We start from the raw sequence: 24,393 nt of genomic DNA on the forward strand, positions 1-24,393 counted from the left end.
CCAACTGTCAAATTCTAAGGCTTATAAAATAATAATAATAAATAGAAGGCTCCCACTATCCTTCTCCAAGCTAAGCTTTGCTTCTCAGAGACAAGAACCACTTTTTGATTTCTTCAGCTCTATTTTGGTATATAATTTCATTTTCCAAATGAGATATACCTATTCTTTAATTTTAAGTTCAAACATTATTTACTTACTTTGAACAGTATCTTCTGATACCACCTTCTCCTCCATCTTTCAATATAATTAGATCTATAATTAGATCACATTTTGGGTTAAGTCATTAAACAGTATTTAAATATTATAAGAATAACCACTGAAAGTATTTACCTTCTAAGATACTATCACCCTTCCCAGGGTTCTGTGTCCTGATGAAGTCTTGCACTTGGGCCTGCTGGGCAGGAGGGACATGAAGGGACAGAACTTGATATATGAGAGGTGAGATAGGCTGGATATCAGCTCCTGGGCCTAAAGGAGCCCTGGGTGGTATCCAAATAGGATTCCCTGGACAGGTGGATGTAGCAGGCAAAGCTAATATAAAGCCTTCTGCAGGAGCCAAAGGAAGAGCCCCAAAGAAACTATAGAGTTTTGGGGATTGGCAAAGGCTGACAGCTTAACATATGCTGGCCTTGTGGGCAGAGTTCTGGAGCCCCTGGCAATGACTGGGCTTAAGATATTGCTTTTTTAAGGAAATATTTTTAAATTCTGTGTATATGTGTTGGCAGGTGCATGCGAGTGCCTGTTAAGTATGGATAAGGATGTCAGATCTCCTAGAGCTGGTTACAGGCAGTTATGAGCTGCTCAGCATGGGTGCTGGGAACAGGACACAGTGTTCTGTGCAAGAACAGCAAACACTCTTAACTGCTGGGCCAGTTCACTAAGGCATTTCCTGCACCATTATTGGAAACAACACAGGTTCCATCAGGGACTACTTCAGTGAGAGGCAGCACGTTTATCAGTGACTATGAGCGGTAAGGCAGTCAGAGTTTAGGCAGACTGACGCAGGAGATCTGCTGAGCTTGGTGGTGAGAAGAAAAGTTCAAGTCAGGCAAGAAGGAAAAAACCCTGGGGGACTCTCAGTCCTACCAAGGGCAGTTCCCATTCACAGAGCACTTCCAATTAGAGGGTGTTTTTCCATTCAAACTCATTTTCCTTTTATTAAAGTCCAACTTACTATTACATGGTCTGATTCTCAAAGGCAATTTTGCTCAAATAAAACATTTCCATGTGATTGCTTCCATCTAATACCAATGGCAATAAAGGCTTAAAAAGCCCACCAAGGGGAATTTTACTGTTCGTAGGCACAGTTCCAGCGAGGCAGATTTCCTTATGAGGTCTTCTTTGTCCATAACAAACTCCAGGATGCAAGCAGGACTAGCAAAATCATTATGCTTCCAGAATGTCTGCAAGTAGCATCGGTGACTTCTCATTGGGCTTGAGACCCAGATCACAGCCAACAAGTAGGTTCAGGCCTTTATTCAATCCCTAGGCGTCTGTCAGGCTTGGTCAGGTGTTCCGGCTTATTCTGGCTAACATCAAACTCACCTGTCCACGTGATCCCTGAGCGTAGCTGCAAGTTGATGATTGGACAGCAGAGGCAGAGCTTGGGGTAGAGGTGACGTGTAGGAAACTCGGAAGTGTATGGCTGCAGTGAGTGGGAGAGGCCAACAGGCAGCACGACCAGGCTAAGGTTCAGGCAGGGCACTGGCTGAAGCTGGAGAGAAGACAATGTGAGCGAGCGAGGAGCACCTAGGAGATTCAATTTTTAACTATGTGTATGTGCGAGCATGAGTGCAGTGCTGGTGCAGGCCAGAAGAGGGCGTGAGATCCTGTGAGGTTGAAGTTAGAAGAGTTAAGTTAGAAGTTGTAAGCTGCCAGAAGTGGGTGGAGGGAACTGGACAGGGGTCCTCTAAGAGCAGTGACTGACTGCTCTTAAGCACTGAGTCATCACTCCAGTTCCTACCCTCCCCACTCCCATCCACCCCCAAACTCCCTTTCTGATGTCACGATGACACAGCAATCCCACTATGGTGGTATTAATACTATTCTCATCTTACAAATAAGGCTCAGAGGCTCCAAGAGATGGCACGATCTGCCTAGAAACAGCTGACCTCAGAAAAGAGAAGCTGAGATCCTAACTCAAGTTAGTGTGAAGGCACAGCAATGTTTTGCTTCTGTGACATAACGTTGTCATCACTGAAGATTGCGTATGTCTGTGACCTTTCCATGGTTGTTACCAAATTCCTTAAAACAGTGTCAAGAGAGAAACAGGTTATTTTCAGTCTGTGGTCAACTGGCTCCCTTAGGAGCTGAGGTGAGGCTGAACAGGACGACCATGGGAACATGGGAAGGAGGAAGCCTTTCACCTCCTGATGGGCAGGAAGCAAAGAGATACGAGGCCATGGACCAGCTCCCCAAAGAACCCTAGCATATTGACTTTTTTTTTTTTATCTAGGTCCACTTACTAAGGTTTCCAGCATCTGACAAAATAGGACTACCAGCTAGACCAATAAGTTCAAGAAATTAGTGGGTATTTGGGGGGAGGCCTGTCACATCCAAACCATAGCATATCTATGGGAAGTCTCTTTAATATATCTGTCTATTCTTGGAGGGTTTCATACACGTAACCTACTTTATGACTACCCCATTTTCTTCCAGGCCACTCTTTCATATCCCTCTTCTAGCTTCATATTATGCTTTATTTTATTTTATTGAGGCAGTGCCCCACTACACAGCTTAGGCTAGCTTCAACCTAGCCATCCTCCTGCTTCAGCTTCCTAAGTGGTGGGATTATAAAAATGTACCATCATCATACCTGGTGTGGTTCTGGCATGTTAGTTCTGTCTCAGGGAAGAAACCTGTGTGGTTAGCAGTGGACAGAAAACTAGGAGAAGCCACTGATATGAGCTGGGCAGTAAGAAGAGAACATAGAGTGTGTGTGAGTGCCACAGGCTATTCCCAGATGGTGGAGGGCAAAGAATAACACACACACACACACAAGTGAGTGGCTGCTCTTCTTTCATTCATGGTTTGAGTTTTCTTTCTTAATTTTGTGTTATTTGTACAATAAGAACAATTCATAGAAAGACTGGGAACCCATGAGTTCCTATATGGTATGTCTGGAGTCAAGCGTTAGCCCTGAGTCTGGAAGCAGAGCTATCCTGACAGCAGCACTTGTAAAAGCAGCTGCTTCTAGACAGAGAGAGGAGAAAAGGCTACCATGTGGTCCAGGCTGGGATGATTCGGCTCTAATGGTTGCCACAGCCAGTGAGAAGTTCTGACCTGGGCAGGGAAATTCAGTTGTGCCTAGCACCTCCCTAGGGGTTTTTACACCTGATGGGGATTGCTGCTCCCTGGTCATTTGTTGCTGGCTCTTCCTGGCTGGGGCTCTAGTGTGGCCCTGCTAGAGGAAAGGCCTGTACAAGATTCTTATTGAAGGACAGGGGCCAAGGTGACCTGAGCCAGCAGACACTGAAACACCAACTACCTGAAGTTTATCTGGGTGTTGTGAGTGAGTTTCCAACCCTTTCCAGATGCTGTCCATCCTCACACCCTTCCCTGTACCTGCAGTGCTCTTTCTTGTGGTTTTTGACACAGCTAACCCCTGCCTGGACAATAATGCCTCATACTGTTGTTGTTTTCTTTATTTTGATGCAGGGTTTTATGGAACTCAGGCTGGCTTTCAGCTCCTAATTTTCCTGCTTCCATCCAACAGTAGTTGGGACTATGGGTACACACCGCCATGGACAGTTTATATGGGACTATGGGTAGAAAGCAGGATACCGTGAGTGTTCGGTGAGCACTACCAACAAGGTTAATCCCTTTCCTCCTGCCACATAGTTCACACTCCTTTTTCCAGCCTCCTTTTGGGGAATAAATCACCCCTCCTTCCTCTTTCTCCAAAAGCTCTTGATTCGTATTTTTTTTCTGCCATATATTATAGTTATTTATGTCCATGTCTGGTCCCTTCACTGAGTGGCGGGCATCTCAAGGTGGCCAAGGAACATGTTTTATCCAACTCTGATTCCCTACACAGCGTGGCCAATGTCTGGCATGTGGTATGCGCTCAATCACTGTGTGGAATGACACTAAATGGGCGTGTTCTTTCTCTTTATAGGTCATGGGCTTTCTGGGAAAGCTATTGAGATTTTAGGCAAGTGACCAGTTGGTTTTATGTCCCTCGCTTTCCTGTGCATTCTGGGAGAAGCAGGAAAAGGAAGAGAGCTAAAGGTACCTGTGGATCCATATTCTGCAGAGCTCTGCCAGCGCTCCTGAGAGGGGGCAATGACAGGAGTAGTAATTGACACCCGCAGGCGCTTACTCTTTCACACCCATTAACACTGCCAAGTCTCACAAGGCTCCAGGAACTATGCCGGGAAGCAGTGTATGGCTGAGGAAACAAAAGCTCAGATAAAAAAAAAAAAAAAAAAGCAATCTGCTGAATATTAAATTGTCTCAAACCCAGCTCTGTTGACTTCACACCCCCTTCCCTGGAACTATGGGGGTCACAGAGGCTCTACCTAGCCCACTCCCATAACACTTTGCTAAGAAAGGACAGCAGGCTAGACCGGAACCCTTCATAGGTGCATTTGCACTGGATCCCAGTCATTGACATCATACATGTTTACCTGTGTCCCCTCCTTTATTTCTCTGTCCAAAGCTCAGGCCTCTGGCAAGCCCCTCACTTTTACTGGGTCTTGGTTTTCATCTCTGTAAACAAAGGCTGAGCTAGAAGTCGCATCCAGTCCAGGGCAGGGCACAGCATTGCTCTCCCTCTCCTGGTGGACAACTCCTAGCTCCAACACTAGAGGCCTCCCAGACTTCAGCTGACATGAGGAGGTGTGTAGCCAACACTGCAGCCTTTCCCAGGCTGGCTGTGGAACCCCAGCCTCCTCTAGACGGCAGGGCCGCTCTACACAGATCAAATCCAGAGCCTCATTAGTCATGTCAGATGACATAGTTAACACTTGGGGCAGGCATAGCAAGTTCATCAAAAGCCCCTATGTGCTGGCTGCACCACTGAAGCTGCGGAACTACTGTGTATGGAGCGGCAGCACCTCAGAGGGGCAGCGCCAGAGTTCTTCCACATCGGGTTTTGATTAATCACATAGACATGTCTTTAATCGGTGCCAGGGTAGCGGCCAGGGGACTTATGGGAAGGCAGGATGTTATGCTTTCTTTCCCCGAGGTCTCATAAAGCAATGAAAGATGAGGGGCAGCATCACTGCTCGTTGGATATTTATCGACCATGCAGACCCAGAAAACACAAATAATTATCTGAATCAAAACCTAACCTCATTCTCCCAACTCACTGGAAAGCAGGCATGTTCCCCTCTGCCCGACTTGCTCGCATGCCTGTCTACTGAGCCATACAGCTGAGCAAAAGATGTAAGATCTACAAGTTAGGTAGCACTGAGAACATCCTCAGGTCTCCTCATCCTAAAGATGCCTGGAGATAACTGGGAAGGTGCACACCCTCAAAAGAGCCCTGCCTCCAGCCCCTCACTAGCCTATGAACCAAAGTCAGAAGTATGTACTCTTCGGTTCTTTAGAGAGCTGGGCAGTGGTGGCACACGCCTTTAATCCCAGCACTTGGGAGGCAGAGGCAGGCGGATTACTGAGTTCGAGGCCAGCCTGGTCTACAGAGTGAGTTCCAGGACAGCCAGGGCTACACAGAGAAATCCTGTCTCAAAAACCAAAAACAAACAAACAAAAATCTTTTGAGATTTAAGTAAGCTACATGGAGTGAGCCAAGCATGGAGGTACATGCCTTTAGTCTCAGCATCTAGTGAGATGCTGTCTGGTATTATGGTGTACTACTTTAATCCCAGCACTCCAGAAGCAGAAGCAAGTAGTCTCTGAATTTTAAGGTCAGCCTGATTTACAAAGTTAGTTCCAGACCAGCCATGGCTACATAGTGAGCCCCTGTCTCAAAAAAAAAAAAAAAAAAGAAAAAAAGAAAAAGAAAAAAGAAAGAAAGAAAGAGAGAGAGAGAGAGAGAAAGGAAGGAATGAAGGAAAGAAGGAAGGAAGAAAGAAAGGAAGGAAGGAAGGAAGGAAGGAAGGAAGGAAGGAAGAAAAGGAAGGAAGGAAGGAAGGAAGGAAGGAAGGAAGGAAGGAAGGAAGGAAGAAAAAAGAAAACCAAAAGAAAAGAAAGAAAAAAAGAAAAAAAAAGACACATCCCACATAGCAAGCACTGTTCTGGTACCATAGAAAATAGGGCATGGAGTCAAACAGAGAGGGAGTGGTGGGAGAAAAGATGGTGGGTCCACAAAAGAAACTGATGTGTAGCTAGTAGCATTGAATCACATAGAAGTCAAAGCATCAGAATATGGTTTCAGGAGGATTTGGGTTTAAATCTTAGCTTTGGGAGACAGGAGAGATAGCTTAGCAGATGAGAGCACTTGCTGCTCTTGTCTCAACAAGACAAGAGTTCTATTCCCAGAACCCACACTGTGAAGCTCGGGCCCCCTGTAGCTCTAGAGCCAGGGGAACTAGTTCCTGGCCTCCTTGGGTGCCTGCACATATGCATATATAACACAGACAAATATGCATACACATAACTAGAGAAGAAACACACATCTCAAAACACTTTACCTGTTAAAAACCAATCTCAGATGGCTGAGAGATGGCACAGCTGCTAAGAGCACTGCTGCTCTTCCAGAAGACTCAGGTTCAATTCATGGTAGCTCATACCCATCTGTAACTCTGGTTCTAGGGAATCCGATTCCCGCTACATGCAGGCACACACTCATAATCCATAAACATAAACAAATAAAAGCAAAAAGAATTTAAAGAAATATCTCATTTGTATTTATGACCTTCCTTTGACTGAGTTTTAATGACAGTATATTATGTGGTTCTGCACATGGTAATTGTGAAGACCTTGAGAGTTAGCAGGCTGGAAAGAACATAGCACAAGGCTCAGCACGGATCAGGTCTAAATTAAATAAGCACCATGCCTTAGATAGGGTTTTACTGCTTTGAAAAGATACCATGACCAAGGCAAGTCTTATAAAGGACATTTAATTGGGGGCTGGCTTACAGGTTTAGTCCATCAAGACGAGAGCATGGCAGCATCTAGGCAGGCATGATTCAGGAGTAGCTGAGAGGTCTACATCTTCATCTGAATGCTGCTAGCAGAATACTGGCTTCCAGGCAGCTAGGATGAGGGTCTTAAGCCCATGTCTACAGTGACACACCTACTCCAACAAGGCCATACCTCCTAATAGTGCCACTTCCAGGGCCAAGCATATACAAACTATCACACACCAGGGAGTTGGAGATATGGCTCAATAGTTAAGAGCACTTGCTGTTCTTCACAAGACCTGGGTTCAGTTTCTAGCACTCCCATGTCTTACAACCACCCATAACCCCAGTTCTAGTGGATCTGGTGCTTTCTTCTGATCTCCGTGATTACCAGGCACACATACCACGCACATGCATGCAAGAGGTAAAGCACCCATGCATGTATAAAATTAAATAAATCAATCTAAAATAAAATTATCACCAGTAAAGTTCTGATAAGAGTTCTATGTTTATTCCTGAAATAAATAAGCACTGATCAGGGGTCCTATGCTAGCCTCTGTTCTGGACACTTATATGGTGTGGTGGTTTGCATAGGTTTGTCCCCCATTGGTTCATGCTTGGCCCATAGAGAGTGGCACTATTAGGAAGTATGGCCTTGTTAGAGTAGATGTGGCCTTACTGAAATCAGTGTGGAGGAAGTGTGTCACTGTCACTGTGGGGGATGGGCTTTGTTGTCTCTTGTGCTCAAGCTCCAGTCAGTGTTTGACAGTTCCTCCTTACTGCCTGTGGGCCAAGAACTCTGAGCTCCTTCTTCAGCACTATGTGTACCTACATGCTGCCATGCTTTCTGCTATGATGATAACGGACTACTTCTGAAACTGTAAATCAGTACCAATGAAATGAAATGTTTTCCTTATAACAATTGCCTTGGCCATAGTATCTCTTCACAGCAATGGAAACCCTAAGACAAAAGTTCATACCAGGGACTGGGGGATTTGCTCTGATAGGCTTGACCATGTTTTTGTTTGAAGGAATGTGATTTTAGGATTTGGGGTTAGAAAAGTATTGGAATGCTTTAAGCATAGCTCAATGGGCCATACTAGTAAAAGCATGGAAGACAGTGGTGCTGAGGGTGACTTGAACTGTGGGAGTCTGGCTCATGAGGTTTCAGAGGAGAAGAACTTTAGTATGTTGCCTAGAGATTGTCCTTGTGACATTTTGGTGAAGAATGTGGTTGCTTTTTGCCCTTATACGAAGAGTCTGCTTAAAGCTATGACGAAGAGATTTAGATTCATTGCTTTGACAAAAGAAATCCCAAAACAGCTAAGCATTGACTCTGTTCTGTGGTTCACTCTTAAGAAGAGTATTTTGATCAAAAATGTATGGCCCAAGGATCAAAAGGGCACTAGGAAGTGGAGTAGAGCTAAATCCTATGTTCAAGGAGAAAAACAGATTAAAGATGTTAAATGGAATTAAGGAAGTGGTAACCTCAGGGCAAGATCTCACTCAGCTAAGTAAGCTTCCACCTTGTGAAAAGGTTGCTCCCCAAAGGACACTGCCACCTTAGCCTAAATTTACAGTGTGTCTGTGGTTATAGGAGGGTTATATCATGCTATGCATTATTATGTCCTGGTTCTTGTTTTTATTTAGACACAAGGAGGTATGACTGTCAATTGTGTTGACAATGGATAATTGTGATGGCTATTCTCAGTTGTCAATTTGACTGTATCTGTGATGAACTACAAATCAGAACTGGAGTGTACACCTGATCAGGATCTTGAGGCAGGAAAGCAACATGCCTTTGATCTGAATCTTGAGGCTGGAAGACACAGGCTTTTGATTTGGATCCATATACACAGATCTTGAGGCATAGTGGTCATGCTTACAAAGATCTATAATGAAAAAGAAGTAAAGAAAGCCTGTGTTCAGGCATGGTGGTATGCACCTGTAATCCCAGCACTCAGGAGACAGGCATGCAGATCTCTGAGTTCAAGGTCAGTCTACAGGACAAGTTCCAGAACAGTCAACCATAAGCAGTGAAGGAAACCATGGAAAACAGAAAGCTGGGGAACATGCAATTGAACAAGGGGACTAAGTGAGGGCCCCAGCAAGCAGCAGAATGTGGCAGCTTCTGCCATGTGGCTTTAGAATCAAGGGTGGAATTTCCCTCTGTGACTTAGGAAAGGTGCTGAGGCCAGAAATGTGCCAGGGGTGTCCCTGCTTAGAGGTCTAGAGAGGCCACTGAGTGAAAAGGGTTATGGAATTTCCCTCGGAGACTAAGGAAACCTGCTGCAGCTAGGCATGAAGGCCTAGAGAAGTCTTGAAGAGGCATGAAGTTGTGAAGGTAAAACCTGGATTATCTTGGAGACCTCAAGATGTTAGAGATGTCAGAGCCATGGGATAACTGCTGAAGAAAGCTGCTAACAGAGAGTAAAACCAGCCCAAGGAAAAGAAGTGTGCTGGAGTCAAAAACGCTGAAAGGAGTTGGGAGATCTGCAGAGCATTACGACGTCAAACATGGAGATGCAGTTTGGAGTTTGCCCTGGTGATTTTCAGTCTTGCTTTGGTCCAGTATTTCTTCTCTATGCTTCCTTTCCTTCATTTTGGAACAGTAATGTATATCCTGTGCCATGATATGTTAGAAGTATGTGATATGCTTTTTGATTCTATAGGGGATTATCAGTTAAGAGATTCCATGAATCTCAGAAGAGGCTTTGAACTTTAGACTTTGAAACATTTGTTGAGACTGTGACAGACTATGGGGACTTGTGAAGTTAGACTAAATGCACTTTGCCTTATGTTATAGCTACAAGCCTATGGGGAGCAGAGAGTGCAATGTGATACTCTGAATAGGTTTGGCTCCCATAGATGCATGTGTTTGAAAGCTTGGCCCATAGACAGCAGCCGTATTAGGAGGTGTGGCCTTGCTGGAGGAAGTGTGTCACTGTGGGGGTGGGCTCTGAGGTTCCCTATGCTCCAGCTTCCTCCAGTGTGAGGCAGCTCCTCCTGCTGCCTGTGGATAAGATGTTAATCCTCAGCTCCAGCTCCATGTCTGTTTGCACGCTGCCATGCTTCCTTCCATGCTAAGGATGGAATAAACCTCTGAGGCTGGGAGCGAGCCCCAAGTAAATATTTTCCTTATGTTTTGGTCATGGTGTCTCTTTACAGCAATGGAAATTGTAACTAAGACACATGGGACCCTCAGGCCACCCTTGAATGAGACTGCTGCCTGCTGGAGAATAGTGGTGACCTAGCATAGTAAGTAAAGCAAGGTGAGCATGGTGGTGGTGCCTGTAATTCCAGCACCATCATAAGACAGGAAGATTCAAGTTCAAGGCTAACATGAGGTAGGTGTGAGACCACACTGGGACAGTCTCAAAATCAGCCAGTCAGTAAAAATAATGGCAAATTATTACAGGCTTCAGACACAAGTCTATACAGGGTTAACAAGGAGTTAAAAAGAAGGGCATTTTACCTGGGAAAGCAGGATAGATTTTCCTGAAGAGGTGATGCATGCGCCAAAGTTGATATGTGAGAATATTGTCATTTCAAAGAAGGAAAGGCACCCATACATGACACATGGTGCTCTTCTGCTATGGCTGGAGTCTTTGGGTTCCCAAAGGTTCCCATGCTAAAAACTTAGCCCTTGGTAGTTGTATTTAGAAGTAGTACATCTTTAAGAGAAGAGACTAGCAGCTCAAACACCAGGAATATTTGTCTAACGTTCCCTAGGGTCCTGGATTTGAACCCTAACACAGAAATAAAAATAGTAGCCCACTGTTTCCTTCTTGGAATTTATGAGCTGATATTTTCTTATTTTTAAATTTAATTCTATATTTCTCATAGCAAAAGTTATTGATCCAGCTAGGCTTAGTGGAGTATGTCTGTAATTTCAGAACGTAGAAGGCAGAGGTAAGAGATCAAGAGATCAGTGGCTCCGAGGGCTGAAGAGATGGCTCAGCCGTTAAGAGCAAGTGCCGCTCTTGTAGAGGATCTGAGGTCAGTTCCCAGCACCTGTGTGGCAGCTCGTGAGGAGCCATGACTCCAGCTCTAGGGGATCTGATGAATTCTTCTGGCTTCTGCTGGGACCAGACAAGCATGGTGCACATACATACATGAGGGCAAATACGTACATAAACTAGAAGTACATTTTTAAAAACTGGGGGAAAAAAAGAAGTAAGAATCCGCCTCAGCTATTTGGAAAGTTTGAGGCCAACCTGAGAACAGGAGACTATGTCTCAAAAACCAAATAAAGCTGAGAATAGTGCAGACACCTTCAGTCTCAGCACTGGGAGGCAGGGACAGGTGGATCTCTGTGAGTTCAAGGCCAGCCTGGTCTCCAGAGTGAGTTCCAGGACAGCCTGGAACTACATAGAGAAATCTTGTCTTGAAGCAAAACAAAAACAAAACAAATACCAAAACAAAAACAAAATACTAAAAAAAAACCAACCAAACAAACAAACAAAATACCCAGTCCAGTCCATGGGAGTGTGAGGTCGTGGCCATCGTTTCCTTCATTTTTACATTTAGAACATGAACATATTTTGAGTGTCCTGTATGTGTTTAAGGAAGTAACAAAGACACACGGTAATCAGGGGCGAATATGTCCTGTCATCGACACAGGATGTTCTGACCATTTCTCCACAGAGGAATTCAAGTGAGGATTATTAGAAGGCCTCCAATCGCCTCCCGGAAGGCAGAGAAGTGTGACATGATGGGGACCCCAGGGAGGGGACCAGGAGGACTTGATGCTAGAAAATGTTAATCTAGAATGTATCATCCGTCGCCTCCATCCTGTCCCCTGACTCATACTCTGCTCTACACTCCACCCTGTCTGGAGGCCCTAAGACATCCAACTCGTCATTTCCTGTCGGGGTAAATCACAGACTGACGTGTGACACTCTTAGTTCTTCGTTTTTACCATACCCCAGGTATAGATGTCCACATTAATCAGGATGGAGGCCTTTCCACGGGGTGGCACTGGGATGGGCAAGGGTGGGGGGCTGCTTCCCACTCCAAGGCTTCCTGGCTCGGCTCCCAGGTGATTTTACAGCCTCTGGGTCTGAATCTGCATCTTCTGGATGCGCCTCAGTTCACTTGCTACAGCACTGACGTGTGACCGCTTAACTGTGACTGTTTCCTGGCCCAGGGATCCTGGGCTTTGGGGAGCCTGGGAAAGAGACAAGAAAGAGAGCTTTATATGAGGTAAGCCTCGACAGCAATAACGAAGGCCAAGGACCAACTTACATTTATACCGTGCTTTTCCATTTACAAAGCCCCAGAGAACTCTAGTCATCTTTATGAGCCTGTGCGAATGTCACCTCTTTTTACCAAAGAACAGCTCTCCCAGGCAGAGTTGATCCTTCCACCCACACTGGGTAAAATTTCCATTATCATCCTTATTGCTGTGTAAGACACTTATTTGTGTATGTATCTCATGCTTCCCATTGAGTCATCAGCTCCTTGGAGGCAGATCACTTTTCCTGTCATAAAATGTGTATTTTTCTAAAAAAGAAAAAAAGTAATTTTAGTGTTTATTATGCATAAATGTATAATTATAAAAGTGATATTTATAGTTACAATAAAAATAGTATGTCTAGGGTCAGCTATATGGCTCTGGTACAGAGGTGCTTGTCAGACCTGACAACATGTGTTTGGTCTCCAGGAATCATATGGTAAAGGAAGAGAACCTACTTTCATAAGCTGTCTTCTGAACTTCACATGCATACTGTAGGGTATATGTATACACACACACACACACACACACAGAGAGAGAGAGAGAGAGAGAGAATGTAATTTTAAAATAGTACGCAAGCCAGGTATGGTGGCACACACCTTTAATTCCAGAATTCAGAGGGGCAGAGGCAGGCAGATCTCTGTGAATTTGAGGCTAGCCTGGTCTACATTATGAGCTCCAGGACAGTCACAGTCAAAGGCCAATCTCCCGGAGCCGATCAGTGACCTCCAGGATCAGTGAGAGACCCTGCCTCAAAAACCAAGACAGTGACTGAGGGAGACATTGAACTCCGCATCCCAAATCCCTGTGGTAAGCTGGCCGGTCACCCTACTCAGGAGCCTTCTAACTAGAGCAGAGAATTCACTCCACGGACTGCCCAGACACCAACCCATGTGTTCTGATACTATCATCCCCCACCCTCTCTCCGCTTCCTGTTTTTCTGTTTGGAAAGTGTTACTATGGAAACATTGTGGCAAGCTATAGTGGGGTTTCTAAGTGAAGTGTTAAGAATTTTTAGAACCTGCAGAAATACAATGTTGGTGTTTAGGGAATAAAAGCTCAAATTATGTGACTGTATTCATGACTTCACATACTGTGTCATAAATACTAACATGGAAAAATGAGCCAGCACTGAAGAGATAAGTGCCACTTTATAAGATTTATGTGCCCAGGTTTTAAATTTTTCATGGGCATGTCCATGAGAAATATTAAAACCACAAAAATGCAACACACAACTTGGGAAGACCTATGGAAAAGGCAGATGACAGAATGCCAGCATGTCCTCCTAAATACACATCTGTGAAAGGACTGGGGCCCTGGACACCCAGAGGAATGTGGGAAACATTTGTACGATGTTCTGGGTGGTGACCATATTCCTTAAAAACTGTCTACGATCATTCTTATTAGACATTCAATGCAAGGTACCTTAAGAACAAACATTTCAGTAAAAGAATTATTACCAAGGGCACAATAGTTTAAAAACAAAACAGAACAAAACAAAAATCACCTCACTGGCTTGGCTTGAGTTAGATAAGTTTGGGCTCCTTTATCATCCTAGCTCTGCCATCAAGCAGGTGTGTGATTCAAGAAGTTGTCCAATCTCCCTGGGCCTATTGCTCATCTAATCTGGGCTTTAATTCTGAAGTTGCTTATTAGGTTCTTTTAGCCCCCCTCCCTGTGTGTGTAGAGTCATGCTTATGCTATGGCCCACACATAGAGTCAGAGGATACATTGTGGGTGTTGGATCTTTGTTTCCATCATGGGAGTATCCCTGGATCCAGGGACTGAACTCAGGTCATCAGGCTTGGCTTTACCTGATGAGCCGTCTCATCAGCACCACTTTCTTTAAGTGAGACCTATGTCTAGTTTCTTCCAGAAGGAAATATTTCAAACCAGTTCCTTGTGGCCAACGCTTGGGGGCTGCACTACTTAAGAGGAACTAGTAATGGCATGAGCTTAACAATTATCATTTCACTGTGCACTCTGCCTTCTCACATCCATTTTCTTATTTATACAATTACTTTAAATGTAGCAATTCTAACTTTCTATTTTCTGTATTATAAAAATTGGGTACTTATAATTTTATTCTGGGAAAGATTAGTCTGCTAAGGCAAGAACCACAGTGGGTATACCTTCCAGAGTTGGTCATTTTCCTTCATCCCACAATGCTAGTCAGTAGCCAAGGGCAAGGGCTATGTCTGTGTCTACAGGCCAATCCCAAAGAGATTCAGTAAGTGGCTCTTTGTTAGATAATTGGGAGGGAGGAAACTGAGGCAGATATGGGGCTGATGAAGGCCTCCAGTGCCAGGGGCAAACTTCTGACTATTTCTGTATTTCTCAACTTTCTAAATTTCAACAAGCAAAAATATCAACAAAGCACATGTTAAAATCTTTTTTCCTGGCTTTTTGTCACCCTTGTTTCCCATAACACTGTAGTCAATTCTTCTAGCATTTTAAGTACTGCTTGCTTCCCCAGTGTCTAGAGTGTGGTTTTTCCTAAAAAGGACAACTGTTAAAATGATTGTACAGGTAGTGCTTACAGGACAACAACACCGAGTTTGTGGACCTAACATCTGCCATCTAGCTCCATATAAAGACTCTTAACAACTAGCTCCAGAAAAGGTCACCTTTAGGGACTTGGGTCCCACCTGGATTCATCTGTCACTCTAGAAGTACAGTCAGAATCACACAACGTGTAAGAATTTGTCTTGATAAAAGTGGCTTAGGTACTAACTAGTCAGAGACTGAATGCGGTAATGAATGGGTCACACTTTTTGCTGCTTTTCTACTGTGGTGTAGAGTACCTAGGAGCTGTAAGACAATGGAGCACTGAGCTACATGCCAGGCCTTCTGCCCTGCGCCTCGTGCTAGTCAGCCTAAGAGTCGCATCTCCTAACCACAAAGGTGCTCTACTTTTGACTCATTTCCCTCACTTAAATGGATGTGCACACATATTTTTTTGTGTATTACCATATCTGTCTAGAACAGTGTCAGGCTCGTATAAGCACGGAGTATTTGTTGAATGGGAGAAATGGACAATGCACAAGGTCTATGGTATTCTTCCCCTTACGAACGAGTAACTCGGGTACTCTGGGTGCAGATACACCATTCAGTCCAGGGCCAGCTGAGGAGCCAGAAGCAAAGCCTGAGCCACAGCAGGAATAACACTTAGACACCGAGGAACTCGTCCAGTTCATGGAACCTATAACCCGAGCACCGCTAAATCACAGCGGTTTATGTGGTGTACTCATTTACGGGCTTGGAAGCTTACTAAGGTGATACATCAAATATTTTCACTTTACTGAAGCAATGGCAAAGTGCACATTTTAGTTTCATTTCTGGGGAGACATTAGCTACATAGTTTGTTGTCACTTAAAACTCTACAGCATAGGGGATGAAGAGACAGCTCACTGGTGAAGAGTGCTTGCAGCTCTTGCAAGGAACCTGAGTTCTGTTCCCAGCATCCACCGCATGCAGTTCACAACTCCGGCTCCAGGGAATCTGACCTTCCTTTCTGCACTGCACCTTGCCCACCACAGGTACCCATATGCACATAACCACCCATCCCCAAATAATTAAAAATAAATCTTAACAAATACAACATAAACAAACAAAAAAACCCAACATAATCATGTACAGTAATTCCAGACAACAATGAAGTGACACTTTTGAATGTCAAGAGTTCTTTAAGTCACAATGTTACATGTCTTATGTTTTACATGTAGTCTCCTCAATGCAAAACAAATATTACAGCTCAAAGCCATGCTACCTGCATGTCCTAAGGGTGCCAGCAGACTTAATATTAATAGCACACTGAAAGCTATTCTTAGCACTAAAGCTCTGAGGAAGGCTCAAAGACTTTCCAGAAAGTCTCCTTTTCTCCTCCCTAGGGCCACATACTAGAAATGTGCCACTTGTGTCTTCATAACCACATTGGCTTTTTGAGAGGTCTCAATCACAATCTTTTAGGATATGGGTCCTTTTCCTTTCTGTCCCACTCTGGCTGCCAATACAATACCATGCAGCCTCCATGTGACCAAGCCAGTTAATTATTCATGAACCAAACTAGTGGTGGAACCTCAATCTCTCAGCTGCTAAGTTTTGGTGCTATTCTAATTGTACTAATTTTAGAGAAAATATTTTTAAAACATATAAACAAAGATATATAAACATCAACAACTCAAGAGTTGACAAATCCTTTCTAGGCATTTAAAAACTTGGCAGGGGTGGGGGGTCCTGGAGAGATAGGTCAGCTGTTAGGAGCACTGGCTGCTCTTCCAGAGATCTGGAGTCCAATTCCCAGCAACCACACGGTGGCTCATGACCATCTGTAATGGGATCTAATGCCCTCTTCTGGTACATAGGTGTACAGGCAGACAGAGCACTCACACACATTAAATAAATAAATCTTTAAAAAACAAAACACCCCAGCTTTTTAAAATTTATGCATATAATTTTTATCTTTTTAAACATCACAAGCATTTCCACTAAGCTGTTGAATACTCTTCATTAGCATGACTGCATACTAGCCTATTATAGTCAGACTGTAATTTATTTAACCAATTTCTGCTGTTAGACTTTCAGATTATTAAGCATAAATTCTGCCCGTATTTTAGACTGTTTCCTTAGGACACAGTCCCAGAAGTGGACTTGAGGATCAGGGGACCCAAACATTTCTAAAGCTCCCCACAGATACTGCCAAGTTGCCTTTCAGAAAGCTGTTGCCAATTTACACTTCCAACGCTGCCAGCATGGTTTTTTTCTACCAATATGGATCTATGTAAAGGATAATAAAATTTAAGTGGAACATCCAGTCCTTGGGTTATTAATGAAGCTGGAGAGGCACAGTGACTTCTGGCACAGAGGCCTATGGCAAGGGTCATCTCTATCTCCAGGTATGCAGTTAACAGTGAGTTAGTGTGAGCACACGAGACAGCAGAGGTCAACAGGAAGACAATCAGATGTCATTGGCCAAATCCAAGGCTGGGAGTGCTTCTGTCCACTGCTGTGTTGCACTTGTAGGACAGTGCCTGGCATATGGACTATTCAGTACACATCTGCTGAGTGAATTAACACAGAATCTCCTTTCAGACGGCTGCCATAGGGTTTGGTCACTTCTGGATCCTGGGAAACACTGACTTTCTGATCAAACAGTCTTATAAAGGTCTGCTCAATCCTGAAAGTTTACCACAGCAATGGAAAAACAGTTCCATTGAAGGCAACACAGTAAAGCTCTATTTAGGATAAATACAAACAGACTCATCTAAAAGGACACACTCTAGCACTGGTCACAAGTACTTAAACAGTTGGGTTTTTTTTTTTTTAATATGCTTGCAAAAAATATACTGTGGTGAAATCCTGTCACCTCTATAGCACATGCTTTAATAGGTGATGACATCAATGTATTCAAACGCTGCCCACGGTCAAGGCATTTCTGGAATGACTAAAGTTCTCTTCCTTAACTGCTCATTGCAACATGACATCACTTTCAGAATTGCCAAATAGGTTTTGAGATAAACCACAGGAATGATGTAGATGGTAGTTTGTTTAATACAATTTTTAGTGAAAAAAAATAAAATTCATTTTGTGAATCTGTATGTGGCCACGCCTGTGTTCTCTTGGCCTCACACTCATTCCAATGTGCCATATTTTCTATAGAGTAAGTTGTGAGACGATGCCAGACTGACTTGGCATGGACAGTGTTATTAATGGAAAACAATCACTCACCTGTCATTCTTCTATACATACTTTATGTTCACTAGACAGGGACATGCAAACTATGGCCCACAGGTTAATGTGGTTTACCACTCTTTGCCTCTGGTCCCCATTTAAAAAAAAATTTTTTTTAATTTAAAAATGACTGGGGGAAGAAATCAAAATATTTTATGAAAACTATGAAATTCCAATTCCAAGATCCATTTATAGTTTCACTGGAACGCAGCCACACTCATGTTTCCATATGAGCTCTGTCTGCTTTTGTACTAAGAAACTGGATGGCTCACAAAATATAGTGTTTCCTATACACAGTCTGCTGACAACTGCACTAGGCCCAAGTGGATCCTTGGAAGGGCCCCCATCAGATGTGCTTGTAGATATTATTACGGGGTGAAGTGTGATACAAGCAAACGGTACCACCTTACTAGGATCAGACAAGGCAGAGATCACAGAACAATGCATGGCTGCCTAGGATAAGATGCAAAAGCCTAGAAAGTTGAGGAGGGCTGATCAAACTGAAGCTTCACCTGGAGACTGCAGTGTGAGCAGGCACACAGTTCGAAAGCTAAAACAGGCTCTTGCTCATTGAGAAACCTGGGACCTGGGACGCTGTCCCCAGAGCCTAGCGAGACCTGCTGGCGGCACATCTGGAAACAGCAGGCAGTCTGAGCAGTGTGTGCAGCACAGTGGCAGCTCCTCAACAGCACTCTGCTCCTTTATTAAGTGTCTTCAAGTCGTTTTCCATCCAGATTCTTCCAGGCAGCTCCACAGCAAATGTGGACTGAGGACAGGAAATGGATCTGAAAGAACACTCTAGAAAGCAGGATGTAGGTCTACAACCTTTCTTCCCAAATGAGAGAGCTTCCTTTTTCCTCTTCTTTTTTGAAATAGGGTCTTTACTATGTTGCCCAGGATGGATTTGAACCTACACTTCTGCCTTAGCCTCCTAGTGCTGGGACTGCAGGCATATACTACGCTCATCTTGATGTTGTCATTTCAATCACTCAGACAGGGACAAAATTTAGGAGACTACCATCTTTGTGTTTTTTGTTTTTTTTTTTTTTCCAAGTCACAAATTTGGTAAACAGGTGAGACTTTGGTCTTTATTTTGGGGAGCATATGAAGCAAGATGAGGTGATCTTTCCTGGACAGGACCTATTCCTCCTAGACTGTTAGCAGAGGCACAGGAAACTACATGGAATAGGTGTGGAGGTGAGGGTGGGGAGTAAGGTCAATTGGGAAGCCACACATTAGCAAGCTTGAGGATGAGTCAAGGTATGCAGATGGCCAGCTCTGTTGACAGCCACAGCCAGCCAGGCCCCACTGACCTCACAGTAGGGAAAAATAGAGTTGTTATATAGATGTTAAGATTTGGAAAGGCTTCCTAACTCAGGTTCTAGAGGTAACCAAGCCTTGAGAAACTGGTAATACTGATTATACTGGGCTTGCTAATGGTAGCAGGGCTTGGACATTAGCCTCTATTCCATCCCTCCCTATCCCATTTCTTGAATTACAGGAAGACAATTTAGAGCCAGGGCTGAAGAACTCTCTGCTCCAACTGGACCACAGCTTAAGTCATGGGCAGGAACACGGGCCCAAAAATCAGAGAGAGTTGTGTGAGTGGAAATGCGTACCAAAACCTCAAGGATCTTCATACCAAAGTCCCAAAGCAGACACACCTGGAAGGGTGGCCCAGAATCAGAAAACAAACAACAGGGAATCTGAGAACCAAAAGCAAGCTAGACAAGAATAAAATGAGTGTCTGCAGGGCACTGAGAAAACACTGAGATATGGGATCATGGCCGGATCTGAGTGTACAGGATTAGGAACCTAAGACAGCTGTGAAGTAAGGTCCAGGACAGGACAGCAGGCAGGCACTTCAGATGTTAGGTGGGAACTCTTCTGCCACCTAGGTCACTAAGATCTCTGTCGGGTTCAGTGACGGTGTACAGCCATTTCAAAGTGCTTTGCTCTGACCAAGTTAGGGCGGTAATTCCTCTTCCCCCAAACCTGAGACATCCTGCTGCTGTTTGACTACTGCTGAGTGTCTTAGAGTTTTACTGCTGTGAACAGACACCATGACCAAGGCAAGTCTTAAAAAGGCCAACATTTAATTGGGGCTGGCTTATAGGTTTAGTCCATTATCAAGGCGGGGACATGGTAGCATCAAGGCAGGCATGGTGCAGAAGCTGAGAGTTCTCCATCTTCATCTGAAGGCTGTTAGTGGAAGACTGACTTCCAGGCAGGTAGGGTTAGGGTCTTAAGCCCACACCCACACTTACACATCTGCTAAAGGCCACACCTCCTAATAGGGTCACTCCCTGGGCCAAGCACATACAAATCTTCACATTTCACTCCCTGGCCCCCATAGACTTGTTCAAACATATGAGGCTATAAGGGCCACAGCTAAACACAGCATAATACAAAATACATTTATACCAATTTCCAGAGTCCCCATAGTCTATAGCAGCTCAACAATGTTAAAAGTTCAAAGTCACTGTAGAGATGGCTCAATGGTTAGGAGATCTGACTGCTCTTCCAGAGGTCCTGAGTTCAATTCCCAGCAACCACATGGTGGCTCACCACCATCTGTAATGGGATCCAATGCCCTCTTCTGGTGTGTCTGAAGACAGCTACAGCGTACTCATATACATAAAATAAATAAAAAAATAAAATCTTAAAAAAAAAAGTTCAAAGTCTCTTCTGAGATTCATCCAATCACTTTATTGTAATCCCAATAGCAAGACAGCAAACCAGCTGGGCAAACTCCAAACGCTGCATCTCCATGTCTGATACCGTAGCAGTCTTCAGATCTCCTACTCTCTTTTTATCTTTGTTGAGTGCAACAAACTCCTTTCCCCTGGGTAGGTTCCACTCCGTTAGCAGCTTTCCTCAGCAGATAGCCCACGGCTCTGGCACGTCAAACATCTTGAGGTCTCCAAGGCATCCTCAATGTTACAGCTTTTTGTTTCAATGTCTGGGATCCACACAAGACCTTTTGGGCTCCAACAAAGCACTGGAAGCTCAGGTAGATCATGTTGCCAAGCCAAAACTCCTTTGCACGACTCCTTGAGTCCTAGGACATCAACTACAACTGAAGCTACACCTTCACCAATGGCCTCCCATGGCCTCTCACAGTGCCAAGTCTCAGCTGTTCTTCATGACCCCTTCATGCCTTCAAAACCAGTACCACCAGGGTGACTCTTACACATTACCCAGTACAACTGCCACACAAGGTACAATCTTGGCTATCTCTGGAACACAGCTTCTTTGTGCTCTAAGAAAACACTTCCCAGAAGTTATCACCTCACTGATACTGGTCTCTACTTAATCACTGCTAATTTCTTAGCTCCAGCTAATCAGAATCAATTGTCCCCGTAGTCCCTTCTATTTTTCTAAAGCCAGAGCCACATGGCTGAAACTGCCATGTTCTGTTGCTTGCTGCGACTGGAACATGGCTCCCCCTTATTCTATTACCAGCTTTCTGTGTTCCAACTCCCATTCTGCCTAAGCTTGGCTTTCCTGGAACTTGTTCTCTAGACTAACTTTGAGCTCAGAGACCTGCAGGCCTGTCTCCTAAACACTGGGATTAAAGGTGTGGTCCAGCCGGGCAGTGGTGGCACATGCCTGTAATTCCAGCACTTGGGAGGCAGAGGCAGGCGGATTTCTGAGTTCTGGTCTACAGAGTGAGTTCCAGGACAGTCAGGACTTCACAGAGAAACCCTGTCTCGAACAACAAAACAAAAAACAAAAAACAAAACAAAAGGTATGGTCCACCAAGTCTGGATTTAAGCGGATTTAAGTTCCTCTTCACTTAGAGCCTGATCAGTCGAAGGCTGGCCTTAAACTCAGAGATCCACTTGGCTTAATCTTTTGGGATTAAAGGTGTGTACCACCATGCCTGGATCTAAATTTAGCTGGAGAGGATCTTGCCCAAGAGTCCCAACCCCATAATCTGCTGTCTCCTAGAACACACGATTCAGCTCCATTTCACTCCCTGGTGCCCCTTTAATACTTCATATATTTTGTATAAAAGGGCAGAGATGAAGCAAAATATTTCGTGTTACTCATTTGCAACCCCATTACCCTCCTGTCTAGACACTGCAATTTTAGCTGAAAGTGTCATCATTTTCTATTTATATGGGTTCCAAGCCTCATGCTGTATCACCTCCTGGGAATTCTTCTCTAATCTCACAGACCTTTGTCTTACCCTTCTTCATGGACATAGTTTTAAAAAAAAAAAAACCAGCCGGGCGTGGTGGCGCACGCCTTTAATCCCAGCACTCGGGAGGCAGAGGCAGGCGGNTTTCTGAGTTCGAGGCCAGCCTGGTCTACAAAGTGAGCTCCAGGACAGCCAGAGCTATGAAGAGAAACCCTGTCTCGAAAAACCAAAAAAAGAAAAAAAAAAAAAAAAAAAAAACACCTCCATAAACCCCACCCACACCCAGCAATCTCACTTCAGAGCTTTGCATTGTTGATGCTCAAAACACACCTGATACTACTGGGACCTAAGTTAGTAAATAAATATAGTGTGTGGACGGACACTGACTCTCTTAATGTGGGAGCTAAGGAATCACCTGATCTCCTCATGTGACGTCATAGTCTTGGCCCTGGTCTTATGGCTAAAATGTTCTAGGGTCAAATCTTTCTTTTGTGGCAGAAGGAACACCCCCCCTCCCCCCAAAAAAGGTGGTCTGAAGCACAAGAGAATGAAACAAACCTAGCTCTCCTGTCGGGGGGGGGGGGGACTCTGTGAGGTAAGTATTAGTGGCCAAGCCTGAATCATTTGGGCTAGGTCACACCACTCAATAAATCCGAATACCAATGCCTTATTAGTGGCCAAGCCTGAATCATTTGGGCTAGGTCACACCACTCAATAAATCCGAATACCAATGCCTTCTGTGCATACCTCTAAGGCCCTGACTGTGAAACAGACTGAAACTGTCAGACTGCTTTTGGGGTCCTCTTAGAAGAGTATGACTCCCTGGGCAAAGAAATAATACTCCAAGCCTGCTTCTCACTGGCATGCTCCTCTGAGCAGCACAAGCACAGGGGCAGACACTGAAGAGAGCCAAACCTGCTAAGGCAAAGAAATCAAGAACAAGCTAGAACCAGAGATCAACAGCCACAGCCCTCCAAAATGGTGGAGAACAGCAAGGAAGAGGACCCCATAGTTCAGTAATTCACATTGCCAAGTGTGAAGGAGGAACATGAGACAGATGAAAAGCAGCTGAAGACAGCTCCCCTGGTCAGGTTCTCACTACCTGGCTCATTACATCAGGCTGTGAAACAAGCCTGAGCAACCTCGGTGTGGGTGCTTGCTGAGCATGCTCCCTGCAGAAGGTGGCTGGCAGGGGACCGACTTCTGGGATTCTACACAGGCAGAGACATTTCCTCATCAGCATTCTGCTGCAGCTAACTCCACATCTCAGAACTTGTTCTCTTTTCCCTCACCTATAAACTAGCATTCTTAATTTCCTTTGAATGACCAGATGGACACTCAAATTTCCCCAAGTTCAGCCTGATCCTTCAAAATACTTGCTATAGCTTTGACAGACATTTTTCTCATGTTCAGGTTTCCTTTCAGAACGAATCTAATGGTTTCTTTCTCTAAATGTAATTCTTCAGCCATCCTTCTCACTGTTAACTGCTTGTTCACACAAAGTCCTTGACCTTTTGGATATTTGCATCCGTCCTGTGGGTGACTGGACGGTTACTTCATGCATCATCTCGGACATTTTCCCACCCTTCTTTAAACCTTTTGTGCCAGTCAAATACTCAAGCCCTCGACACCACTTCACCCCCCATACGCTTCTTTCAAAAGTGGTGGGTCTTACTTGCAGCCTTGTTCGATTTTACGCAAAATTTGATACTAATTCTTTGTTCTAAATAGCGGCCACTCATTTTGGCACAAAACCATACAGGAACGTTATCAGGCCAGGACTGTGAGAAGCCTGAGGTAAAAATCTCTAGGGTGCTGCTGGCCTAATCATCGCACTATTCCTGCCCCTCTGGAAGCCACCAGGGAAGTTACTGCTTTTCTGAGCTTTTACCCTTAGCGTCTAGTCAAGGTGTGCGGCTAGCAATCTAGCACTAACCGGGTCACAGAGTAACCGAAAGGCAAAACGGGTAAAAATTAAATCCTCTACAACCCATGTTTGCGTTCAACCCGCAAGTGGAGTTTCAAAGCAGTCACAAGGGTCGTCCCGAATCTGTTGCCTTTAAGAGTCTACGGTGACTCACGCAATGGACGCATGAACCGTGACAACTTTTACACAAGCCGGGCAGACGCAGCCGTGAAGTAACGTTCTAGCTTGCCCTGGATCTGCAGGAACCCGCACACAACAAACTACCGGAGTAACCTGGGGTTGCGCTCGCAAGTCCCGGGAGACTACAGCACATGCGCAATTCCTT

The 24,393-nt window shown here is 44.5% G+C and overlaps 1 protein-coding gene and 1 long non-coding RNA gene across 2 annotated transcripts; both read right to left on the reverse strand.

Moving 5' to 3' along the window:
- Positions 1–1,134: 1,134 nt before the first annotated feature.
- On the reverse strand, positions 1,135–24,377 carry LOC115031490. The gene is made up of 4 exons (XR_003837114.1): positions 24,330–24,377; positions 12,276–12,533; positions 11,955–12,198; positions 1,135–1,714 (listed from the first exon to the last, which is right to left on the reverse strand). It is a non-coding gene; the product is annotated as an uncharacterized LOC115031490 (long non-coding RNA).
- Positions 22,413–24,351, reverse strand: Gvqw3 (GVQW motif containing 3). Its single transcript, XM_029479194.1, is given in 2 exon segments — positions 22,413–23,643; positions 23,646–24,351. Coding segments are annotated over 2 exon segments (402 nt in total). The 5' UTR covers positions 23,884–24,351; the 3' UTR covers positions 22,413–23,479.
- Positions 24,378–24,393: the final 16 nt, after the last annotated feature.

This window comes from Mus caroli, chromosome 7 (genome assembly GCF_900094665.2).
Source record: "Mus caroli chromosome 7, CAROLI_EIJ_v1.1, whole genome shotgun sequence".
Taxonomy (NCBI): domain Eukaryota; kingdom Metazoa; phylum Chordata; class Mammalia; order Rodentia; family Muridae; genus Mus; species Mus caroli.